General features: G+C 43.5%; 1 protein-coding gene across 2 annotated transcripts in view; it reads right to left on the bottom strand.

The window, feature by feature from the left end:
* Positions 1-9,035: 9,035 nt before the first annotated feature.
* The window catches only part of ACTN2 (actinin alpha 2), an 86,254-nt gene continuing 76,223 nt past the window's right edge, over positions 9,036-19,066 (bottom strand). For both annotated transcript variants that reach the window (XM_053604817.1, XM_053604818.1), the window contains exons 16-21: positions 18,661-18,795; positions 17,522-17,701; positions 16,724-16,870; positions 12,969-13,034; positions 11,760-11,918; positions 9,036-9,253 (exon numbers count right to left, since the gene is read on the bottom strand). In XM_053604817.1, coding sequence (XP_053460792.1) covers positions 9,095-9,253; positions 11,760-11,918; positions 12,969-13,034; positions 16,724-16,870; positions 17,522-17,701; positions 18,661-18,795 — 846 coding nt within the window. In that variant the 3' untranslated portion in view covers positions 9,036-9,094. The remainder of the gene's footprint in view (positions 9,254-11,759; positions 11,919-12,968; positions 13,035-16,723; positions 16,871-17,521; positions 17,702-18,660; positions 18,796-19,066) is intronic.

The following is a 19,066-nucleotide window of genomic DNA, read 5'->3' as shown; positions in this document are numbered from 1 at the left end:
AGAGAGGAAACCCGAGAAGGGTGAGGTCTAGGAGAACAGGTCTTCTCAAGGAGACCACAAGGATACACCTGCAGGGTCCTCTGCATGGTGACTCAGCTCTTGGGAATTTATAGACTGAACTTCCTGGAACTTGGAAATTTCCACTTCTGTGAAATCCTGTAGTTCTATGGGGGCTGTAGTTCATCTCCCACTTGATTCAGACTGGCCAATGAAAAAGGTACCTATGGCTTGGAACTTTTTGACCGGAAATAAAAAAAGAGAAAGACCAAGCCAGTTGGGGTGTACATCCATTTCAAATTCTTCTATGCTGTAAGCTCCGCTGGCTAAAATAAAGCCCTTCCTCTTATAAACACAGTGTTTGGGTGCTCTTTCTCTCTGTTGGGCCTCATCTTCCTGCAACAATAGAAGTTGGTTTTTCTTTCTTTTTTTTTTTTTACTATCGGAATGACTTTATTTCAGTACACTGGGCCCCATCAGGCAGGCAACATGGTTGGTTTTTCTTTCTATGTGGCAGTCTTGGGGTGAGCTCAGTGGGACCAGGCTTTTCGGTGGTAGCTGTGCCACCTCCTGACTTACTGACATTACACCTGCTGTTTTTTGCATAAGGACTCCTTGTTTAATTTAATGTAATTGGGAAAGGTTGAGGGGAAATTGTTAACTTCAATACACCTTTACCAACACATTTTAAAAATTAAAATGCTTTTATATTATCATGTGCTTTAATTATATTTTCATCAAAACATTGGAGCTACAGATTTAGGTAATAGGAAAAAATGGAAAACTTCCCCCATGTACCTAATTACCAGTTTGTCTAAACAATTAGCTAAATTAGCCTTACTTTCTGCCATCAAAAATATATGACTTCATTTTACAATTAAAATAAGCTGCTAACACATTTTCAATAACAGTATAAAAACCACCGAGAAATAAATAATGCAACAAATCTTGTAAAAATGGTTAGGATTAAAATGATGAGCTAATGTAATTAAAATTTTCATTATGTAAATTTTTCTCATTTATGCAATATAGGTAGTTACAATTTTTTTTCCTTTTTTTTTTTTAAGACAGAGTCTTATTTTGTCACCCTCGGTAGAGTATCATGGTGTTATAGCTCACAGCAACCTCAAAGTCTTGGGGCTCAAATGATTCTTTTGCCTCAGCCTCCCAAGCAGCTGGAACTACAGGCACCTGCCACAATGCCCCGCTATCTTTTTGTTTTTTATTTTGAGACAGAGTCTCACTATGTCACCGTGGGTAGAGTGCCATGGCATTATAGCTCACAACAACCCAAACTCTCGGGCCTAAGCGATTCTCTTGCCTCAGCCTCCCAAGTAGGTGGGACTACAGATGCCCACCACAATGCCTGGCTATTTTTTGGTTATAGTTGTCAATATTGTTTGGCGGGCCTGGGCTGGATTCAAGCCCAGCAGCTCTGGTATATGTGGCTGGCACCCTAGAAGCCGAGCTTATTTTCTTTTTTTCCTTTTTTTTAGCAGGCCCGGCCAGGTTCAAACCCACCAGCCCCAGTGCATGTGGCCTGCGCCCTAACCACTGAGCTACAGGTGCCCAGTAGCTACAATGTTAAGTCATTCATGAAGCAAGGAGAATGCTAAAAAGAATGGTATTCCTTTGGTAAATGTGTGTGCATATGTGTAAAAGCACATGTAGTGAGAATAAGAACGGGAGACAGGAGTCATGTAGTCACATGTAGGAGACAGGCAGACAGGCTGAGGCAGACACAACACAGCAGGTCTGTTCACTCTTGGCTCCTTGGACCTTCACCTCCTGTCTCCCATTCTTATTGTTCTGTAAATTTAGCTCCCATCCTAAAGATGCACATCTTGAGTAGTTTAGATGGATTGATTTAGGAGATTAACTTTTGTTTTTGTTTTTTTTCCAAGACAATCTCAAGCTGTCGCCCTGGGTAGAGTGATATAGCATCACAGCTCACAGCAACCTCAAACCCTTGGGCTTAAGTGATTCTCTTGCCTCAGCCTTCCAAGTAGCTGGGACCACAGGCACCTGCCACAACGCCCAGCTATTTTTTGGTTGTAGTTCTCATCGTTGTTTGGCAGGCCCGGGCTAGATTCGAACCCGCCAGCTCTGGTGTATGTGGCTGGCGCCCTAGCTGCTAAGCTACAGGTGCCAAGCCAGGAGATTAACTTTTGAATTGGAATGTGGTAATAGGTCACTGAGTTATGCTGATTATTATTTAAAATAAGGGTTAATGTGGTCTTTGCTTTGAACTTTTATATATAAAACTGTGATTTTAGAAATGGAAGAACAGAACAGTTTAGGGGATACTGCTTTTAACTGCTCTCCAGAATTGCCGCCTTCTAACAAATAATTTGGTGGACCTGTCACTGGTCTTTGCATATTGGCTGCCAATGACAGGTAGCCATACCCTCTTTGTCTGGTAACATGTGCTGAATGCTGGTATTTAGTAATTATTAAATAAAAATGATGTATAAAATTAAGGAACAAGGGCGGCGCCTGTGGCTCACTGAGTAGAGCGCCGGCCCCATATGCCGAGGGTGGCGGGTTCAAACCCGGCCCTGGCCAAACTGCAACAAGAAAATAGCCGGGCGTTGTGGCGGGTGCCTGTAGTCCCAGCTGCTCGGGAGGCTGAGGCAAGAGAATCGCTTAAGCCCAAGAGTTAGAGGTTGCTGTGAGCTGTGTGACGCCACGGCACTCTACCCGAGGGCGGTACAGTGAGACTCTGTCTCTACAAAAAAAAAAAACCTTCTCATGGAAGAAATGCCAAATCTACCCTGTTTCCCTGAAAATAAGACAGTGTCTTAATTTAAGGTGTGCTCCCAAAGATGCGCTAGGTCTTATTTTCAGGGGATGTCTTATCTTCCCTGTAAGTAGGTCTTATTTTCGGAGGATGTCTTATTTTCGAGGAAACGGTAAAAAAAGCCATGTAAAAAGTTATTGCAGGTTTTATTTAGTTAAAACTTGAAAATGGTCTCAGAGCATCCAGTGACTGGCCTGTGCGATTTCCTAATCAGCTACTGACACTTCCTAAGGAACATTCTTGAGAGTAGCTGAAAAGAATTGCTTATGTTTAAATACATGAAAAGAACAAAAAAATCCCATCAAGGCCAAACATCTCCCATTTTTAACGTCACAATTTATTCTTAGCAGAAAAAATGATTCAGACCAAAAAATATGGGAAGTTTTAGGGTGGGAGTATGATGCCTTGATTAAGCACCCAATAAGCTATTCCCCAAAATATCTCAATTACCTCTTTGTTTGGAGCCCTGGAGGTTTTTGCTGTCCCGGTCAATGCACCTTAACAAGATCGAGATGGGTAAGGGATGCACTCTTCTTTTATCACCCAACTGCATCATGGTAGGGTACACTTTTGTTTTGAAAAGCAGAAAGGTGAGTGTACAAGCACCAGGAACGGACAAGCACAGGTAAAGCCGAAGACCTACAAATGCATTAAAAGCATCTGTCTTCATGCAGCGCTTAGACATCCTGACATGTTCCTGGGTCCAGTAGTCTGCTGGAAGCCCACCACCCTAAGTCATTTGTCAGTTTTAATTCTTCTCTCTCCCCTCTCCAGATGCCAGCCTGTTCCTACCTTTTCCCATTCCTGTGGGTGCTAGTCAGTAATAGTCAGACTCACACAAGCACACACAGCATTGCTGTTCACTTACGCTTCCTGCCGCTCACGAGCAAGGTAGGTGGGATGAGGGTAGGACAAGGCCCTGCCCCGGTGACGGCTGTCCGGCAGGGACAGCAAGGCCCAAGGAGCTGCAGCTCTCAAGGCAGAGATGAGTCTGTGAAGGTGAGGCTGAGCCAGGGAAGGCCTCACAAAGGGGAAAACAGAAAACTCTCAACATCCGAAAGGACCGCAAGAAAGATGAAATTTTGGCATTTTGGAAATAACACAGCTCAAGAAAGGATGGGTCTGAAGTGCTTGGGGGAAGCTAGCCAGAGAAAAGCCTTATTCACAAAAGACGTTCATTTACGAGTTGGTTTCTTTGCATGTATTTACTTATCTCATTAGGAAGTCACAAAGCAAAAGATCAGAAGCCTTTTATCCAGTGAGAGTCAAGCTAATACGTTCCTTTTGGAAAGAAGTTTGGAGAACACTCAAGGATCTAAAAATTGGCCTGCTGTTGGATCCTGCAATTCCTCTACTAGGTGTATATCTAAAAGACCAAAAATCACTTCGCAAAAAAGGTATTTGCACCGGATTATTCATTGCAGCTCAATTCATAATAGCCAAGTCATGGAAGAAGCCCAAGTGCCCATCGACCCATGAATGGATTAATAAATTGTGGTATATGTATACTATGGAATACTGTACAGCCTTCAAAAAAGATGGAGACTTTACCTCTTTTATGTTTACATGGAAGGATCTGGAACATACTCTCTTGAATAAAATGTCTCAAGAATGGAGGAAAAAGTATCCAATGTACTCTTCTATGAAACCTACTTATATTTACTCACACTTTCTTATGAAAGATAGAACACAACTATAGCCCAGGATAAAGGAGAGAAAAGGAGTGGGAAGGGAGGGGAGGGGAGAGGTTTGACAGAGGGAGGGTAAAAGGCAGGACCACACCTATGGAGCATATGACAAGGGTACAAGTCAAATCTGTCAAGTATAGAACGTAGATGTTTTGGCACAATAATCAAGTAAATGAGGTGAAAGCTGTGTTGTTTGGTTTGATCTAACCACGTCAGATTGTATAAAAAAAAATCAGCACATTGTACCCCACATATGCATGAATGTATTCATGATCTATGTGTATTTGACTTAATAAAAATGAAAAGATCAGAGCCATTGAAGAGTAGTTTTGATTGTCTAGCACAACGGTTCTCAGATCACAATAGGCTAATCTGAAAAGACTGGGTCCTGCCACCCCATGCCCTCCCCATTCTGATTTAATGGGTCTGGGATAGAAGGTCAGGCATCAGCAGTTTTAAAAAGGAACCTTGGTGAAGCTAATGTGCAGGCTGAGTGGAGACACGGGAGAACCAGACGAGAGGGAGAAAGTGTTCCAGGCAATGCCTGAGGGTCCTTTTTATGGCAGCCTGGGCTTTGAACACTCAGAAAGGGGCCTGGAGTAGAAGATAAGCAGTTGACAGGGGGAGGGATGGTGCTGAACCAACATTCAATCTATTTTTGATAAGGGTTGCCCTTCTTGGTTTTGCCATGGGTTACCTACCTCATTTCAAAATTGTGTTATTAAATGCTGACCATAATACCATGTTCACACTGAATATGCATAGGGTCTCCTTTATTCCCTCTGGGTATTTTCAGAGCAAATCTTTTCCTTCTCTGATAGCTTGGTTTTCTGTGTATCTGCCATTGTGGTTTCCTGGAAGTTCCTAGCCAAGCAAAAGGATTTGGGGGTGTGCCTTGGTGAACTCCACGCATTTCCTGTTTTACCCACAAGGAAATCCATATTGTGGTGGAGGTAATTTCTAACTGACCTGAAGTCCCCAAGGAATTCACAGCTAGATTTTTTTTTTTTTTTTGAGACACTCTTAGGCTCAAGCAATCCTCTTGCCTCAGCCTCCCAAATAGCTGAGACTATAGGCACCCACCACAAAGCCGGGCCAACTTCTCTATTTTTAGCAGAGACAGGGTCTTGCTCTTGCTCGGGCTGGTCTTGAACTCCAGCACTCAAGCAATCTCCCTGCACTGGCCTCTCCGACTGGTAGGATTATAGATGTGAGCCAGGGAACCGGCTAGGGATTCTGACAAATCACGACCGCTCCCAGGTCTCACCTCAGAAAGGATGGTCTGTCAGTAGCTTAAGAATCAAGTTACTAATTAATGAGATTTCACATGAAATATGAATGCCTCAGAACAGTATGATCATTGTGTGGGCTCGGGAAGCCTGCGAAAGCTCAGGAACTCAGTGGAACACTTTGTGTCTCCTTGTCAAAGAATCCAGAGAAACTGTGGGTGAATCTTTGTCAGGCTGGTACCAACTAGCAGCTTCCTAAAATACAAGTTTCTGTGTAGCATTCAGAGCACTATTTCATGAACACAGATGGAGCAGGTACGCAGCAGGCAAGAACACCAAGCCAAATGTCAAACATTTCAAGATGAGCAACCAATGGTTCAGGAGATTGCCCCCCATTCATATTGCCCAACTATTAAGCTTCTCATTAAGGATTTCTCTAATTGCTTGAATGTTTTGATTATCCTAATCCAGAAGTTATTAAAATCCCCCGGAGCTTTTAAAAAATAGAGATGACTAACCAGGTCTTGACCTTCACAATGTGAAGTTCTGGGATTAAAGCTAGGTGTGCATACATTTTGAAAATACCTACCAAGGATTCTGAATTGATCTCCTATTTAAAAAATCCCTTCTTAATCTGTTCATCGATCACTTCTAAGTAGTTCAACCTTAACTCTCCATGTTAAATTCACCCTCTTACCCAACAAGCCAGTCTCTAATTATTTAAGAAAGGCAAATATATGAACGCGAATGTTTTCTTCATGATGGAAACTTGAAGTGAGAAAGTTTGTGATTAACCAAAGCAACTGGTTATTCTTTGAAATAACAAACAGGGATTCTTTTTTCTTTTACAAATTAAGTTTAATTGATCCGTTTCCGGAATAAAAATAACTCCTTAAATGATAATGTTTATTTTTCAGAGTTTATTTCCTTTCTTCATTTATTGGTAGATAGTTATTGATCCATTCTCTTGCTGAATGTTGCCCAAAAAAGGAAAAATTTAGGTAGATGAGTTACCCATACCCATCCTAAAACACTACAAATCCTCAAAAGAAGAACAACTCCTGGTTTTTCTTTAATATTTATGGCTGGAATATAGCACCTGGTTGAAATAAAATAAGGAGTCAAAGTTCATCTAACCACCTTCCCAAACATGTTTGGCATTAAGCTCAAGGACTCAAATATTTTGGGAAATCTGGAAACTACCAACTACTTAATAATGAAGAAAATGAAGTGAACTTTTATCAAGGTTGAATGTTCTATTATTTTTTTTTGGTGGGGGGACAAAGTTTTACTCAGTTGCCCTCGGTAGAGTGCCGTGGCACCAGAGCTCCCAGCAACCTCAAACTCTTGGGCTCAAATGATCCTCCTGCTTCAGTCTCCCAAGTAGCTGGGACTATAGGTGCCCACCCCGATGCCCGGCTAGTTTTTCGACTTTTAGGAGAGCTGGGTCTCACTCTTGCTCAGGCTGGTCTCAAATTTCTGAGCTCAAGCAATCCACCCGTCTTGGCCTTCCCGAGTGCTGGGATTATAGGCATGAGGCACTGCACACAAAGCATTATCGAGCTACCAGTTACAAAAGGAAATAATCACATTTCCAGCTGTTGGAAATGTATAAAAATCTGAGTAAACAAACTGTAGGTAACAATCACATCACTGCATCTCTCATAACACTTTAATTGCTGTTTGCAACCGTTTTTGTTTGTTTATAATCCATTTCCTGATCATTAAGGATTCAGACATAAGAAGAGAACTCCTGCTTTATGGTCTACAAGCTGTCAACAACCTGGAAAAACAGAGGGGGGAGCTGCAGCAGGTTGTAGCACGAGTGAAAAAAATGAATGAACCCTCAGCAGATCTCAACATGGTAGGAGGAGCACGCACGGCGTCCTGTCGGGAGCAGGGCTTAGACACTGAGCCTGACTCACGACTCGTCAGGTCACACTCTCAATCTCAGGGGTGAAGACACACTGAGCACTAGCTAAAACATCTAGTAATTTCTACTACACAAAAGCTATATAAAGGTCCTGCAAAAGAAGAACTTACCTCCACTGATGCTGAAAACTAGTCCTTTCCTATTAACCTAAAACTAAAGGCCTAGAAAAGTCCTGCCTGTTGAAATAAAATAAGGAGTCAAAGTTCATCTAACAACCTCCCCAAACATGTTCGGCATTAAGATCAAGGGCTCAAATATCTTGGGAAATCTGGAAGCTACCAAGGCTGCAGTAGACTGCACGAGAGCCAACAGTCCCGTGTTATGAGTAACACCTGTTTATCCAGAAACAGAGCACTGCTACACGGTCATCTCTTGAGAACCTGTAATAACAAGCTCTAAATAAAAAAGGCACAAGAACCTGGAATCAATCAATAAATATATACTAAAAAAACTCATTTTATCTAGTGACTCCACTTTTCTTTCTGGCAATTAACCCCGTTTATGTCGAAGTTGAAATTTTTGAATTTTTGGCATGACTTTTTGACAAGCTTCCAGCACAGAAGTATCTACAGCAGTGACTGACTCTGCGCCACGTGATGACAGGCACGCTCAGGAGGCAGACGTGTGAAAAACCAGAGCTCGGTGGTGACCCTGAGCAGCAGGATATGTATAAACAACTCCCACAGCGCTGCCACCCCTGTAATGAGGAATAAGTGGGTTAAACCAACTTCCACATCTCCTCGGGTCCCTACTCTGGAGGATAAGGCATCAAAACTCACTGATCAGACTATCTAGTCCTAAATAATGAAGAGATGACTATAAACTCTCTTTTAAAAATTGTAAATATTAAAGCTCTTGTGGGTATTTTTTTAAATTTTAACCCCTGGCAGTTCCATCTCAATATTAAATTCAACCAAGGACACGACAGTACCACTCATACTTAAGTTGAGCTAATCTTCAGATAAGCAAGAAAATACAACACTAGATTGCCAAATATATTCTCCAAGGATGAACACCTAAGCATTTTAGAGTTGTGAAAATTTTTTTAAAAATATCAAACATTTATTTACCAATTTGTGGCGGTTTTTCCCTGGTCTTAAATCTTGGGTATTTAGGATTTTCACATTTTTTTCACTTTCCTTCTGTCCCTAGATTTTCCTAATTTGACACTCAAGTAATTTGCTTTGTTTAATCAAAGAAACAAAGCAACCTGGTATTTCATTACATTTAGCTAAAAATTCAGAAATAAACCTATTTATGAAGCACACTATGTCATGTACTATAGAAACTTCATTTTGGCTGTGTTACGTTGCTAGCAGTTATTGAGCTACAAAACTTTTATTTTCTGTCTTTTAACTTAATAAAGCTTTTTAACGTTTCCAGAAACAAACTGTGACTTCAGCTTTTATTGCGTTCTGATGGGGTCAATGATTACAGAAGCTCAGCATCACAGATCGCTCTCCCCGTAGAGCGCAGAAGAGAATGCGGTGTAATCCAGGGCGCCAGGCACGCTGCCCGGGCCGGTATAGGTGGGCATCCTCTTGATGCAGTACTGGGCCTGGTCTGGAGGCAGCTCCCGACGCAGCTCCTCTGCCAGGATGTATGGCTAGAATAAAGGCGCACGTTTGCCAAGTCAGTTGTAGAAAACATCAGAACATAACAGCTTTAATACTTACACATTTATTTAATTTTTTAAAATTTAAAATTTTTTTAGGGAGTCTACTGAGTATGGTACCAGACAACCAACAAAGACCTGAATTTTACTTGTAGACTCACATACACAGAGTGAGCTGGCTGGCAGGATATGTAATGTGCTTCAAGGCCAAAGGAGCATTATAATCGACATTTCTCAAACTGAGCCATAATACAAGGATAAATACAATCTGAATTTCATACCAAAAAAGCAAAGGGAGAGTTGGTGTATGTCACACGCTAACCAGAACACACAGAGATAAAGCCTGGGTGACAGAGTGAGACTCTGTCTGGAAGGGAAAAAAAGGTATATGTTGCATGTGTCTAGAAAAAGGGAGTCATTTTCTTACCCCATTTAGTAAAAAATTAGAAATGAGTTGCTACTGGAGAAAATCTCTCTAAAACTGGAGACATTTAACAATGGAGCTTTTTTATTTATTTTATTTATTTATGTATTTGAGACAGTCTCAAGCTGTCGCCCTTGGTAAGTGCTTTGGCATCACAGCTCACAGCAACCTCAAACTCTTGGGTTCAAGCGATTCTGTTGCCTCAGCCTCCCAAGTAGCTTGAGACTACAGGCGCCCTCCATAACACCTGGCTATTTTTTTATTTTTTAATTTTTTTTGAGACAGAGCCTCAAGCTGTTGCCCTGGGTAGAGTGCCATGACATCACAGCTCACAGTAACCTCCCAACTCCTGGGCTCAAGCAATTCTCCTGCCTCTGCCTCCCACATAGCTGGGATTACAGGTGCACGCCACAATGCCCAGCTATTTTTTGGTTACAGCTATCATTGTTTGGTGGGCCTAGGCTAGATTCGAACCTGCCAGCTCAGGTGTATGTGGCTGGCACCTTAGCCGCTTGAGCCACAGGTGCCGAGCCAACACCTGGCTATTTTTTTTGTTGCAGTTGTCATTGTTGTTTTAGCTGGCCCAGACCGGGTCAAACCTGCCAGCCTCGGTGTATGTGGCCAGCACCCTAGCCGCTGAGCTATGGGCTCCACCAACAATGGCAGTTTTTTAAAATGTTGAATAGAAAATAGGACAATTCTGGTAAAAACAGACTGGCTGATAAGACTCAAAATAAGTAAATCACAAATATTACATTATAATTTATGATAGAAATATTTTGGTAAGGTTGAATGAGCCACAGTTTATTATCTCCTAAATCAGCTGAGTTCTGCCTCCTCCACACCCATGATAAATGATACATTTGAAAACAAATGTATTATTTTTAAGACAATTAGTCTTGCCTGATTTAAGGTAACAAACCTGGCTTTGCTGATGTGTTTTGGCACACTAACTTCCTTGGGATAATGTTCTTTATCCTTTAGCCAGAACACAGGGTAAAATAATCCTATCCTGAACTGAACTTATTTATTTATTTATTTTTTGCAGTTTTTGGCGGGGCTGGGTTCGAACCCGCCACCTCCGGCATATGGGGCTGGCGCCCTACTCCTTTGAGCCACAGGCACTGCCCTAAACTGAACTTATTTTATAAATAAACAGAGGTGTTTATAAATGGAGGGGAGTGAAATTTAAAAATTATGAACTTGCAATTAAACTCCTACTTAATTTCTAGGCTATATGAAATGAAAAGCTTGCCTTTGTGTCTGGGCCTCACGCCGAGTTTTTATAGATGGGACAGTAATGTATATTTTCAACCCCATTTTATATTCCAGGTTGGCAGAAGTAACTCAGAAAGAAGAAAAAAAGTTTTGTTTTTGAGACAGAGTCTCACTCAATCACCCTGGGTAGAGTCCCATGGTGTCATAGCTCACAGCAACCTCAAACTCTGGGCCTGAGCCATCCTCTTGCCTCAGCCTCCCAAGTAGCTGGGACTACAGGCACCTGCCACTACATCTGGCCTGAATTTTTTTTTTTCTCTTTTCTATTTTTAGTAGAGACAGGGTCTTGCTCTTGCTCAGAAATCCTGAGTTCAGGGTATCCACCCGCCTCAGCCTCCCAGAGTACTAGCATTACAGGCGTGAGCCACCATGCTGGGCCAGCTTGCCAGTTTGTTAATGACTGAATGGCTATATTTAATTTTGCTTAAGAGGCTGGGCACAGCCAGGGTCTTTGATCCTTGGGAGGTTCCCAGTTCCCTCATACCTGAGTTGTTTGGTTTCTTCTTTCTGAGTCACTCCTACCAACCTCGAATGTAAAATGGGGTTGAAAACATACACTACTGTCCCAGCTATAAAAACTCAGTGTGAGGCCCAGGCACAGAGGCCAGCAATGGAATGCCGTGTTTCTCTGTTCTGGGAATACCACTGTTCTATCTCTGCGCTGCTTCTGAATTCAGTGAGACACTGTACAAAATGTTCCAGTATAACAATGGCTTTTGTTTACAACTGTTTCTCTCTCTGTTAGAACGATGCAGGGACTACTACTAAAGTAGAAGAAAATCCGTCAGCACAGACCTTATCAGAAGCCAGGATCCGGAAGGAGGCGATGACCTGCTCAGCTGTGTCGGTGTCACCCGTCTCTCTAGTCATGAAGTCAATGAAGGACTGGAAGGTGACCGTGCCTTGTGCATTGGGATCAACCAGGGTCATAATACGGGCAAATTCAGCTTCACCCTGTGGCGAGGTGGCAAGACACATGTACTCAGTAATACCCAGCTCTTAACAGGGCCGTGCTCATTCCTTTCCTTACTGACGTGCAAATTCCTCCATGTTTGAAAACTGACACCGTACCTGAATTTCCCTTCAGTCTTTGGAAGAGAGTTCCCTCAGGTGTGACTTACGTTTACCGCCATCGAACAATTTTAAAAGTTGCTGTGGTATTGACTCAGAAGCCCCTGAATGTCAGAATTCTTTCCTGTCTGGGACCCGCTGCGGCCTTCATGGATTACATTGCATAACACAATTACGGAGAAGTAGGTCAAAGTGAGAATTGGGCCCTTATCTCAGATTACAGTTGAAAAAGCAATATTACTAACGAGAAGGCGGTGTAGGCTTTCATGATTTAGTTTAAAGTTTGAAGGGAATCAAAGTACGTCATGCTCAAAATACAAATTAATGGGTAGCAGAGAAGTGTGGAACTATCACAGCCCATGGAAAAAGTTTTTCTTAGCTGTTTTATTACTAACCATTTTTTACATTTTAAAATAGTACTAAAGGAAAACACACTTTATAAATCACCAGGATACTGATTCTAAGAGGGACTTAACCTAACAAATGCAATCAGTGTAACCTGGTTTCTTGTACCCTCAATGAATCCACAACAATAAAAAAAAAAAAAAAAAAAGAAAAGAAAAAAAAATCACCAGGGTACTAAAAGCCACTGAAGTATATATACTTTAAGCGGGTGAACTATAGTATGTGAATTATATCTCAAAAAACCTGTTTAAAAAATCATCAACAAAGCTTATGTTCTCATTTCCTTTACCAGAAAAAACAATAGGATCAATTACTGAATAAAAATATATGTTCCAGTTCTGTGAAATTATTTTTTTTTTGTGAAATTATCTTTATATAGTAATAGTCAGACCTTCAAAAATATCTTATATAATGAAAACGAACCAGTCCCAAATGGAATACCTGACCTTAAGCTAATCATCTCCTATCATGTAAATCCAAGCTCAATAAAATAACAAATCTTGGTAAAATATCAAACTTCTGTCTTACCAAATCATAACCCATGGAAATCAGGCAGGCTCTAAAATCCTCATGATCCATCAGGCCGTTCTTCCTCTGTCGACAAATACAAAGGACAGAGAGGTGAGAAATAGAGATAAGATGAGCTCTGTTTGACCAACTGAATGAGAATCTTGTAAGAGAAGGGCACTCTGAGCTCTGCCAAGGTCATAAATGTCACCACTGACTTACAGGAAGGATGAAGCTAACACAAGGATGTTATAAAATAGTTCCTTAAGGGCGGCGCCTGTGGCTCAAGGAGTAGGGCGCCAGTCCCATATGCTGGAGGTGGCGGGTTCAAACTCAGCCCCGGCCAAAAACCACCAAAAAAAAAAATAGTTCCTTAAAAAGGAAGAAGAGGCTGGGCTCAGTGCCTCACACCTGTAATCCTAGCACTTTGGGAGGTCAAGGCAAGAGGACTGCTTCAGCCCTTCAGCCCAGGAGTTTGAGCTTGCAGCAGTGAGCTATAATGAGACCTCTGCACTGCACTCCAGCCTGGGGACAGGATGAGACTTTGTCAAAGAATAGAAAAGAAAAAAAGAGCAGAGCAGATAAGGAAGAAAAAGAGAGGAAAGACACGGGAGGGAGGGAGGGAGGAACGAAAGAAGAGAAAGAGGGACTGATGGAGGAAGGAGGGGGGGAAGGAAAGAAAAGGGGAGGATTGAGACGAGACAAAAAAAAACTCCTTCAGGAAAGCAGCAGAAGGAACTGGTCAGGAGCTCACTACTGCCACTTGCAGATGACAGACAGAACTTGTCCTAATATTCTGAGAGATGATTTGACTCTCCCAATGGCTCCCCAGGACCTCTTCTCCCGTGTCCTCACAGCTTCGATTTTCCGTGTCACCCTCTCCATAAAGCCCCCACATCCTGTTGTTGAGCCCTGTCAGATTTCTGTCTGAACTAGCCTTGGATCTGCCTTCTTCATTCCCACAGCTGCTGTTCCTCAGCCCAGAAGTTCATGCTCCCCTCCCCCACTCCTCCAAGAGCCTCTGCTCACGTCCCTTCCCCTCCTCCTTCCCGCCAGTCTCTCTTGCATCTTCATGGGCTGCCTGGCACATTTTTCTGAACCGCAGCTCTGGTCACGTAATGCCCATGCTAAGCTCTAACTCTCTGACGTCTGTAGAAGCCCCCCATTCACATCCTCTGTGGCCCCTGCCATTCCGTGACTATTTAAAGAGAAGATGAAGCAAAGTGAATCCATATTCCTGACACTCCTTCCTCCCACTTCACCGTGAACAAACTCTGTTTCTTCCCCAAGACAAAGAATCATTAATGTTTAGTTTAGACAAACTTTCAATGCAGCAAGTTCTGCATTGTTCTCCTTGGACTTCTGTTGCAAAAGATGGTCTCATCACCTTGGATTCTAATCACTAAACCTTGTTGCTCTAAAACAGCCCCAAGTGAGAGATTTCCTTCAACAAGCCCAGATGGATCTGTGCAGGTGGGAAATCGTTTCCCTCCAGGGAACAGAATGACTTGGACTTCAATGAATGAAGTCAGCTTTTTTGTTTTGTTTTGTTTTTGAGATAGTCTCACTTTGTTGCCCTCAGTAGAGTGCTGTGGAGTCATAGCTCACAAAAACCTGAAACTCTTGGGCTCAAGCGATTCTCTTGCCTCAGCCTCCCAAGTAGCTGGGACTACAAGCTCCTGCCACTACGCCTGGCTATTTTTAGAGATGGGGACCAGACAAAAATAAAAACTCATTCAGGAAAGCAGCAGAAGGAATTGGTCAGGAGCTCACTACTGCCACCTGCAGATAACAGACAGATGATGCGGCTCTCTCAGGTCCTGGGTTGCCATCTTTGTTGCTATAGAGTTTCGGTAGGCTGTTTGTCTGACCTGGTCTTTCTCAGTTGGGAAAGCTGTCATCCATTAGATTTTTGGATGAAGCTGAGCTTGCCACATGAAAGGGCCACAGGCCTGGTCTTGCTCAGGCTGCTCTCAAACACATGAGCTCAGGCAATCCACCGGCCTCAGCCTCCCAGAGGGCTAGGATTACAGGCATTAGCCACCCTGCCCAGCTCCAGTGAAGTCAGTTTTACAGCAAGCTTCATGTAATTCAGTTGTGTTAAAACAGTAACTTCAAAATCCACCTTTGTGTATAAAACTTCAGTCATGCCTCACATAGCTTCCTGATCTGAATTCTGTCTGACCCCTATAATAGGCCCAAATCTGATTGGTCTAGTCCAGACACCTTTTAAGGGCCATTTATTGACATCTGGAAATCATAAACATGGTACTGTACAAAGTAATCAATATCTCTTTTTTGAGACAGAGTTTTACTCTGTCATCCTTATTAGAGTGCTGTAGCATCATAGCTCACAGCAACTTCAAACTCCTGGGCTCAAGTGATTCTCTTGCCTTAGCCTCCTGAGTAACTGGGACTACAGGCTCCTGCCACAATGCCAGGGTATTTGTTTTTTAGAGACAAGGTCTCCGCTCTTGCTCAGGCTGGTCTTGAACTCGTGAGCTCAGGCAATCCACCTGCTTCAGCATCCCAGAGTGCTAGAATTGCAGGTGCGAGCCACCATGCCTGACCATAGTATCTCTTTTTAGTGATCTTTAACAGCTGGAATGTGGCCTTGAAAGTCATTTTTAGCCATATCCTTACTAAACTGGGAGTTGCCTTATAAAGAACTGATTTTGCTCATTGGTGTTCAAATTAGAATACTAAATAATAGTTTTAACGCAGTACTTAAACTTTTTTAATTAAAAAAATTTTTTTTAGATATAGTATCTTGTTCTATCACCCAGGCTGGAGTGCAGGAATGCAGTCATAGCTCACAACAGCCTCTAAGCCTGGGCTCAAGTGATCCTCCTGCCTCAGCCTTTCAAGTAGCTAGGGGTACAGGTACTCACCTCCATACCCAGCTAATTTTTAATTTTTTTTTAGTGGTGAGGTCTTGTTATGTTGCTCAGGCTGGTGTTGAACTCCTGGCCTCAAGTGATCTTCCCACCTTGACCTCCCAAAGTGCTGTGGTTATAGGTGTGAGCCACCACACCAGGCCAGTATGTCTTTACTATGAGAATTATCACCATTTTGTTGGTGCATTTCTTTAAAACACATCATGAACTGATTTTGTTAATTAAAAAAGAAAACTGAGTTTTATATGCCTTTTTTTTTGTAGTTTTTGGCCGGGGCCAGGTTTGAACCCACCACCTCCGGTATATGGGGCCGGCGCCCTACTCTTTGAGCCACAGGCGCCGCCCCTGAGTTTTATATGTTGAAAGAGTAGGTTAAATTATCATCTGGTACTTTACCTGGACAGTTATTTAAAAAAAGAACAACAGTTTTGTATTTCAGTCTTTGGAAAATGACCTAAATCCAACAATCATAAAAGGAAAAACTTTCACTCAGAACAAATAAAAGCTCTGACGGTGACTCCAAATGCATTCTCATCAACACATTAACTGCCATCTGAGTGGGAGAACTGACACATCTCTTGACTGATCTTGACCTAATAAAACACTGTGGCCTAAGGAAAAAAAAATTTTCTAGTGTGGCAGTCAACGTGTTAAGGGGCTGCATGAAACGCTACCCGAATCTAAACTTGGTGTCACCTTGAACAACATCAGCACTTCGGGCACTCTGTTGCAGTGACTATTTTCCTTTGCCATTAATCACTCTGTTTCCCTATGAACTTTGTGGGGCACTGAGACTTAAAAGGAAAGCATGCAGATTACTTTAGACACCCCGTTTCATGTCCCCAGTGTTGCCATTCAAATAAGCAGAGAGGGTGGTACCCTGTCGAAGTGGTTGAAGGAGGCTCTGAACTCATTCATCTGCTCCTGGGTGATGCCCTTGGCGTCCCTCATCAGGATCTGAGTCTCCACCTCGTTGATGGTCCTGGCGATGGTTGTCAGCAGCAGCTCCCATCCGACACGAATGTGCTACCAAGGAGAAAAGGGAAGATCAGCTCCAGGCTTTCCTGCATGTCAGTTTTGCCTCTTCGTGTTCGTAACAGGAGAGCTGACTCAAAGGGCTTATGACAGATTCCCCTACGTTAAAAAAAAAATTCTGCTTTGTCATTTTTTGCAGGATTCTTTAGTGGAAAGTACTCAGAAGGGAGACCAGGACTTTAATAAAGACAACTAGCACTTGCTAGGTTAAGTACACTATCCACATGGTGTATGTGTCACGAAAAATATTTTCCCCTTTGCCAAGTAGCAGGGTGTGGGTCCTGGGTTATACCTGAGGCCAGTCAGGATGACCGATGAGGCCAAACTGGCAGAAATGCAACAGTCCAGTTCTGGTACTGTCTTTGAAGAAGTGTAATGAACTCACTGTGGTGATGAGAGTTACGATGTCTTCGCTGCTGCTACTGCTAACTTCCACTTAGTGCTTGACAGCGCTCACAAAGCTTCTACATACGGTGACTGGAAAGGCTTACACAAGAGCCCTGACTTTCATACTTGTAGGGCTCAATGGCAGCAAAGAGAGACAGGGTGTGGGGAGAAACCCTGAAGAGGTAACAGGGTCACCATGAGATGGAACTAGAGTGTGCGGGCCTGCTGGGGCAGGGCGAGGTCGGGCTGCCGTACCTCCATCGTATAATTGGTGTGCTTGTTGTCAAAGACCAGGGCCTCCTGGATGAGCTGATGGTCTCCCTCCAGCTTGTCGATGTTGTTCTTGTAGTTGATGATGTTGTGCTCATACTGCTTCAGCTGGTTCATCTGGTCTTCCAGGGCGCCTGTGATCTGGATGGAGCTCCGGGCAATCTCCTGCCGGGGGAAGCAGGCACACAGAGAGAAGCAAAGTGAGCTGGCCTCTGCGGGGGGGCGTCATCAGGCTGTGGCCAAAGTCCTACGGCTCACTTTTCTCAGATGAAGTGGGACACAGGTGGTATCACAGGACAAAATAAAGTCTAGTTTTAGTCTGTCTAGTGGGAATGGGAAAAAGTGAAGTAAGATCGAAAACAGAAAAGTTAGAGGTAAGAAGTGAGTCCTTTCTGGGTGGCGCCTGTGGCTCAGCAGGTAGGGCGCCGGTCCCATATGCCGGAGGTGGCAGGTTCAAACCCAGCCCCGGCCAAATTAAAAAAAAAAAAAAAAAAAAGAAGTGAGTCCTTTCAGCCTTCTTGACGGGCAAGGGAAACTCTGTCAGGCACAGCTGCCCTGTTTTGGAGGCAGCTGGTGGGGGCTGCATGGCAGAGCTGCCAGAGAGATCTAAGACCACCTCAGGCTCCTCCATCAGAAGAATTCCTTATATTTTTAGGTGTTCTCCCCTTTAAGAAAAAAGTTAGTATTTTGCCACCAAGACATAGGTAGAGTGAGAAAAAAGTTGGCCAAAAATTGTCTCCTGGCTGTGCCTGGTCATCAAATATACCCAGACATCTGTGTCATTCCAAGACCACCTTCCCTGAAATGTTCTGAAAATGCAAAGTCCTTGTGGGTCTTCACATGTCCTTCTCCTTAGGGATGGAGGGTTTTTAGGTTCTGCAGAGGCCAAAGCTGAGAAAGACAAAATCCTCTCCCCAGCCCTGGCATCCCTCCCTGTACTCTGCCTGGGTGCACACTGCCCACAATAGCCCAGAGGCTGGACAAAGTCCCTCATGGGGCAAAATGCACTCTCAAATGACTGAGTCAGGCTGGCCAGACGTGCAGCATAAAAAAGAGCTGCTGCTTCTCAGCAAAAGGACTCACTGCGAGGACCCCAGTCAGCCCTGGGAAGGGTGCTGGCCTACCTCCATCTTGTTCTGGATCCAAGGCCCAACGGCATTGGCCTGTGCCGCAAACTGGCGCCTGAGACGCTCATTAGCGTGCTGGCGAGCCAGCTCCTCCTGCAGCGACTGATCACGGACGGGCACCAGCTGCTTCACCTGTCAGGGCCCAAGGACAACAGGGTCAGAGGCCAGCTTTGGTCTCACAGGAATGACCGCAGCACGCAGTAATAGTCCAAGAGTAGGGGTCGGAGCGGGGAGGGAGGAAGGAAGGAGGAAGGTGAAGGGGAAGAAAGAGAAGGGAGAGGAGGTGGGGTGGCGAGAGGCAGCAGAGTCCCTGCTTGAAGGACTAGAGAGCTCACTCTGTTTTGTTTTTTTCAAGGGTTGGTTTAGTGCAGTGGTGTCACTCTGGCTCACTGCAGACTCAAAT

The sequence above is a fragment of the Nycticebus coucang genome, chromosome 10 (genome assembly GCF_027406575.1).
Source record: "Nycticebus coucang isolate mNycCou1 chromosome 10, mNycCou1.pri, whole genome shotgun sequence".
NCBI classification, from domain to species: Eukaryota; Metazoa; Chordata; class Mammalia; order Primates; family Lorisidae; genus Nycticebus; species Nycticebus coucang.
The sequence above is the reverse complement of the archived record's forward strand: the minus strand, read 5'-3'. Positions and strand labels throughout refer to the sequence as shown.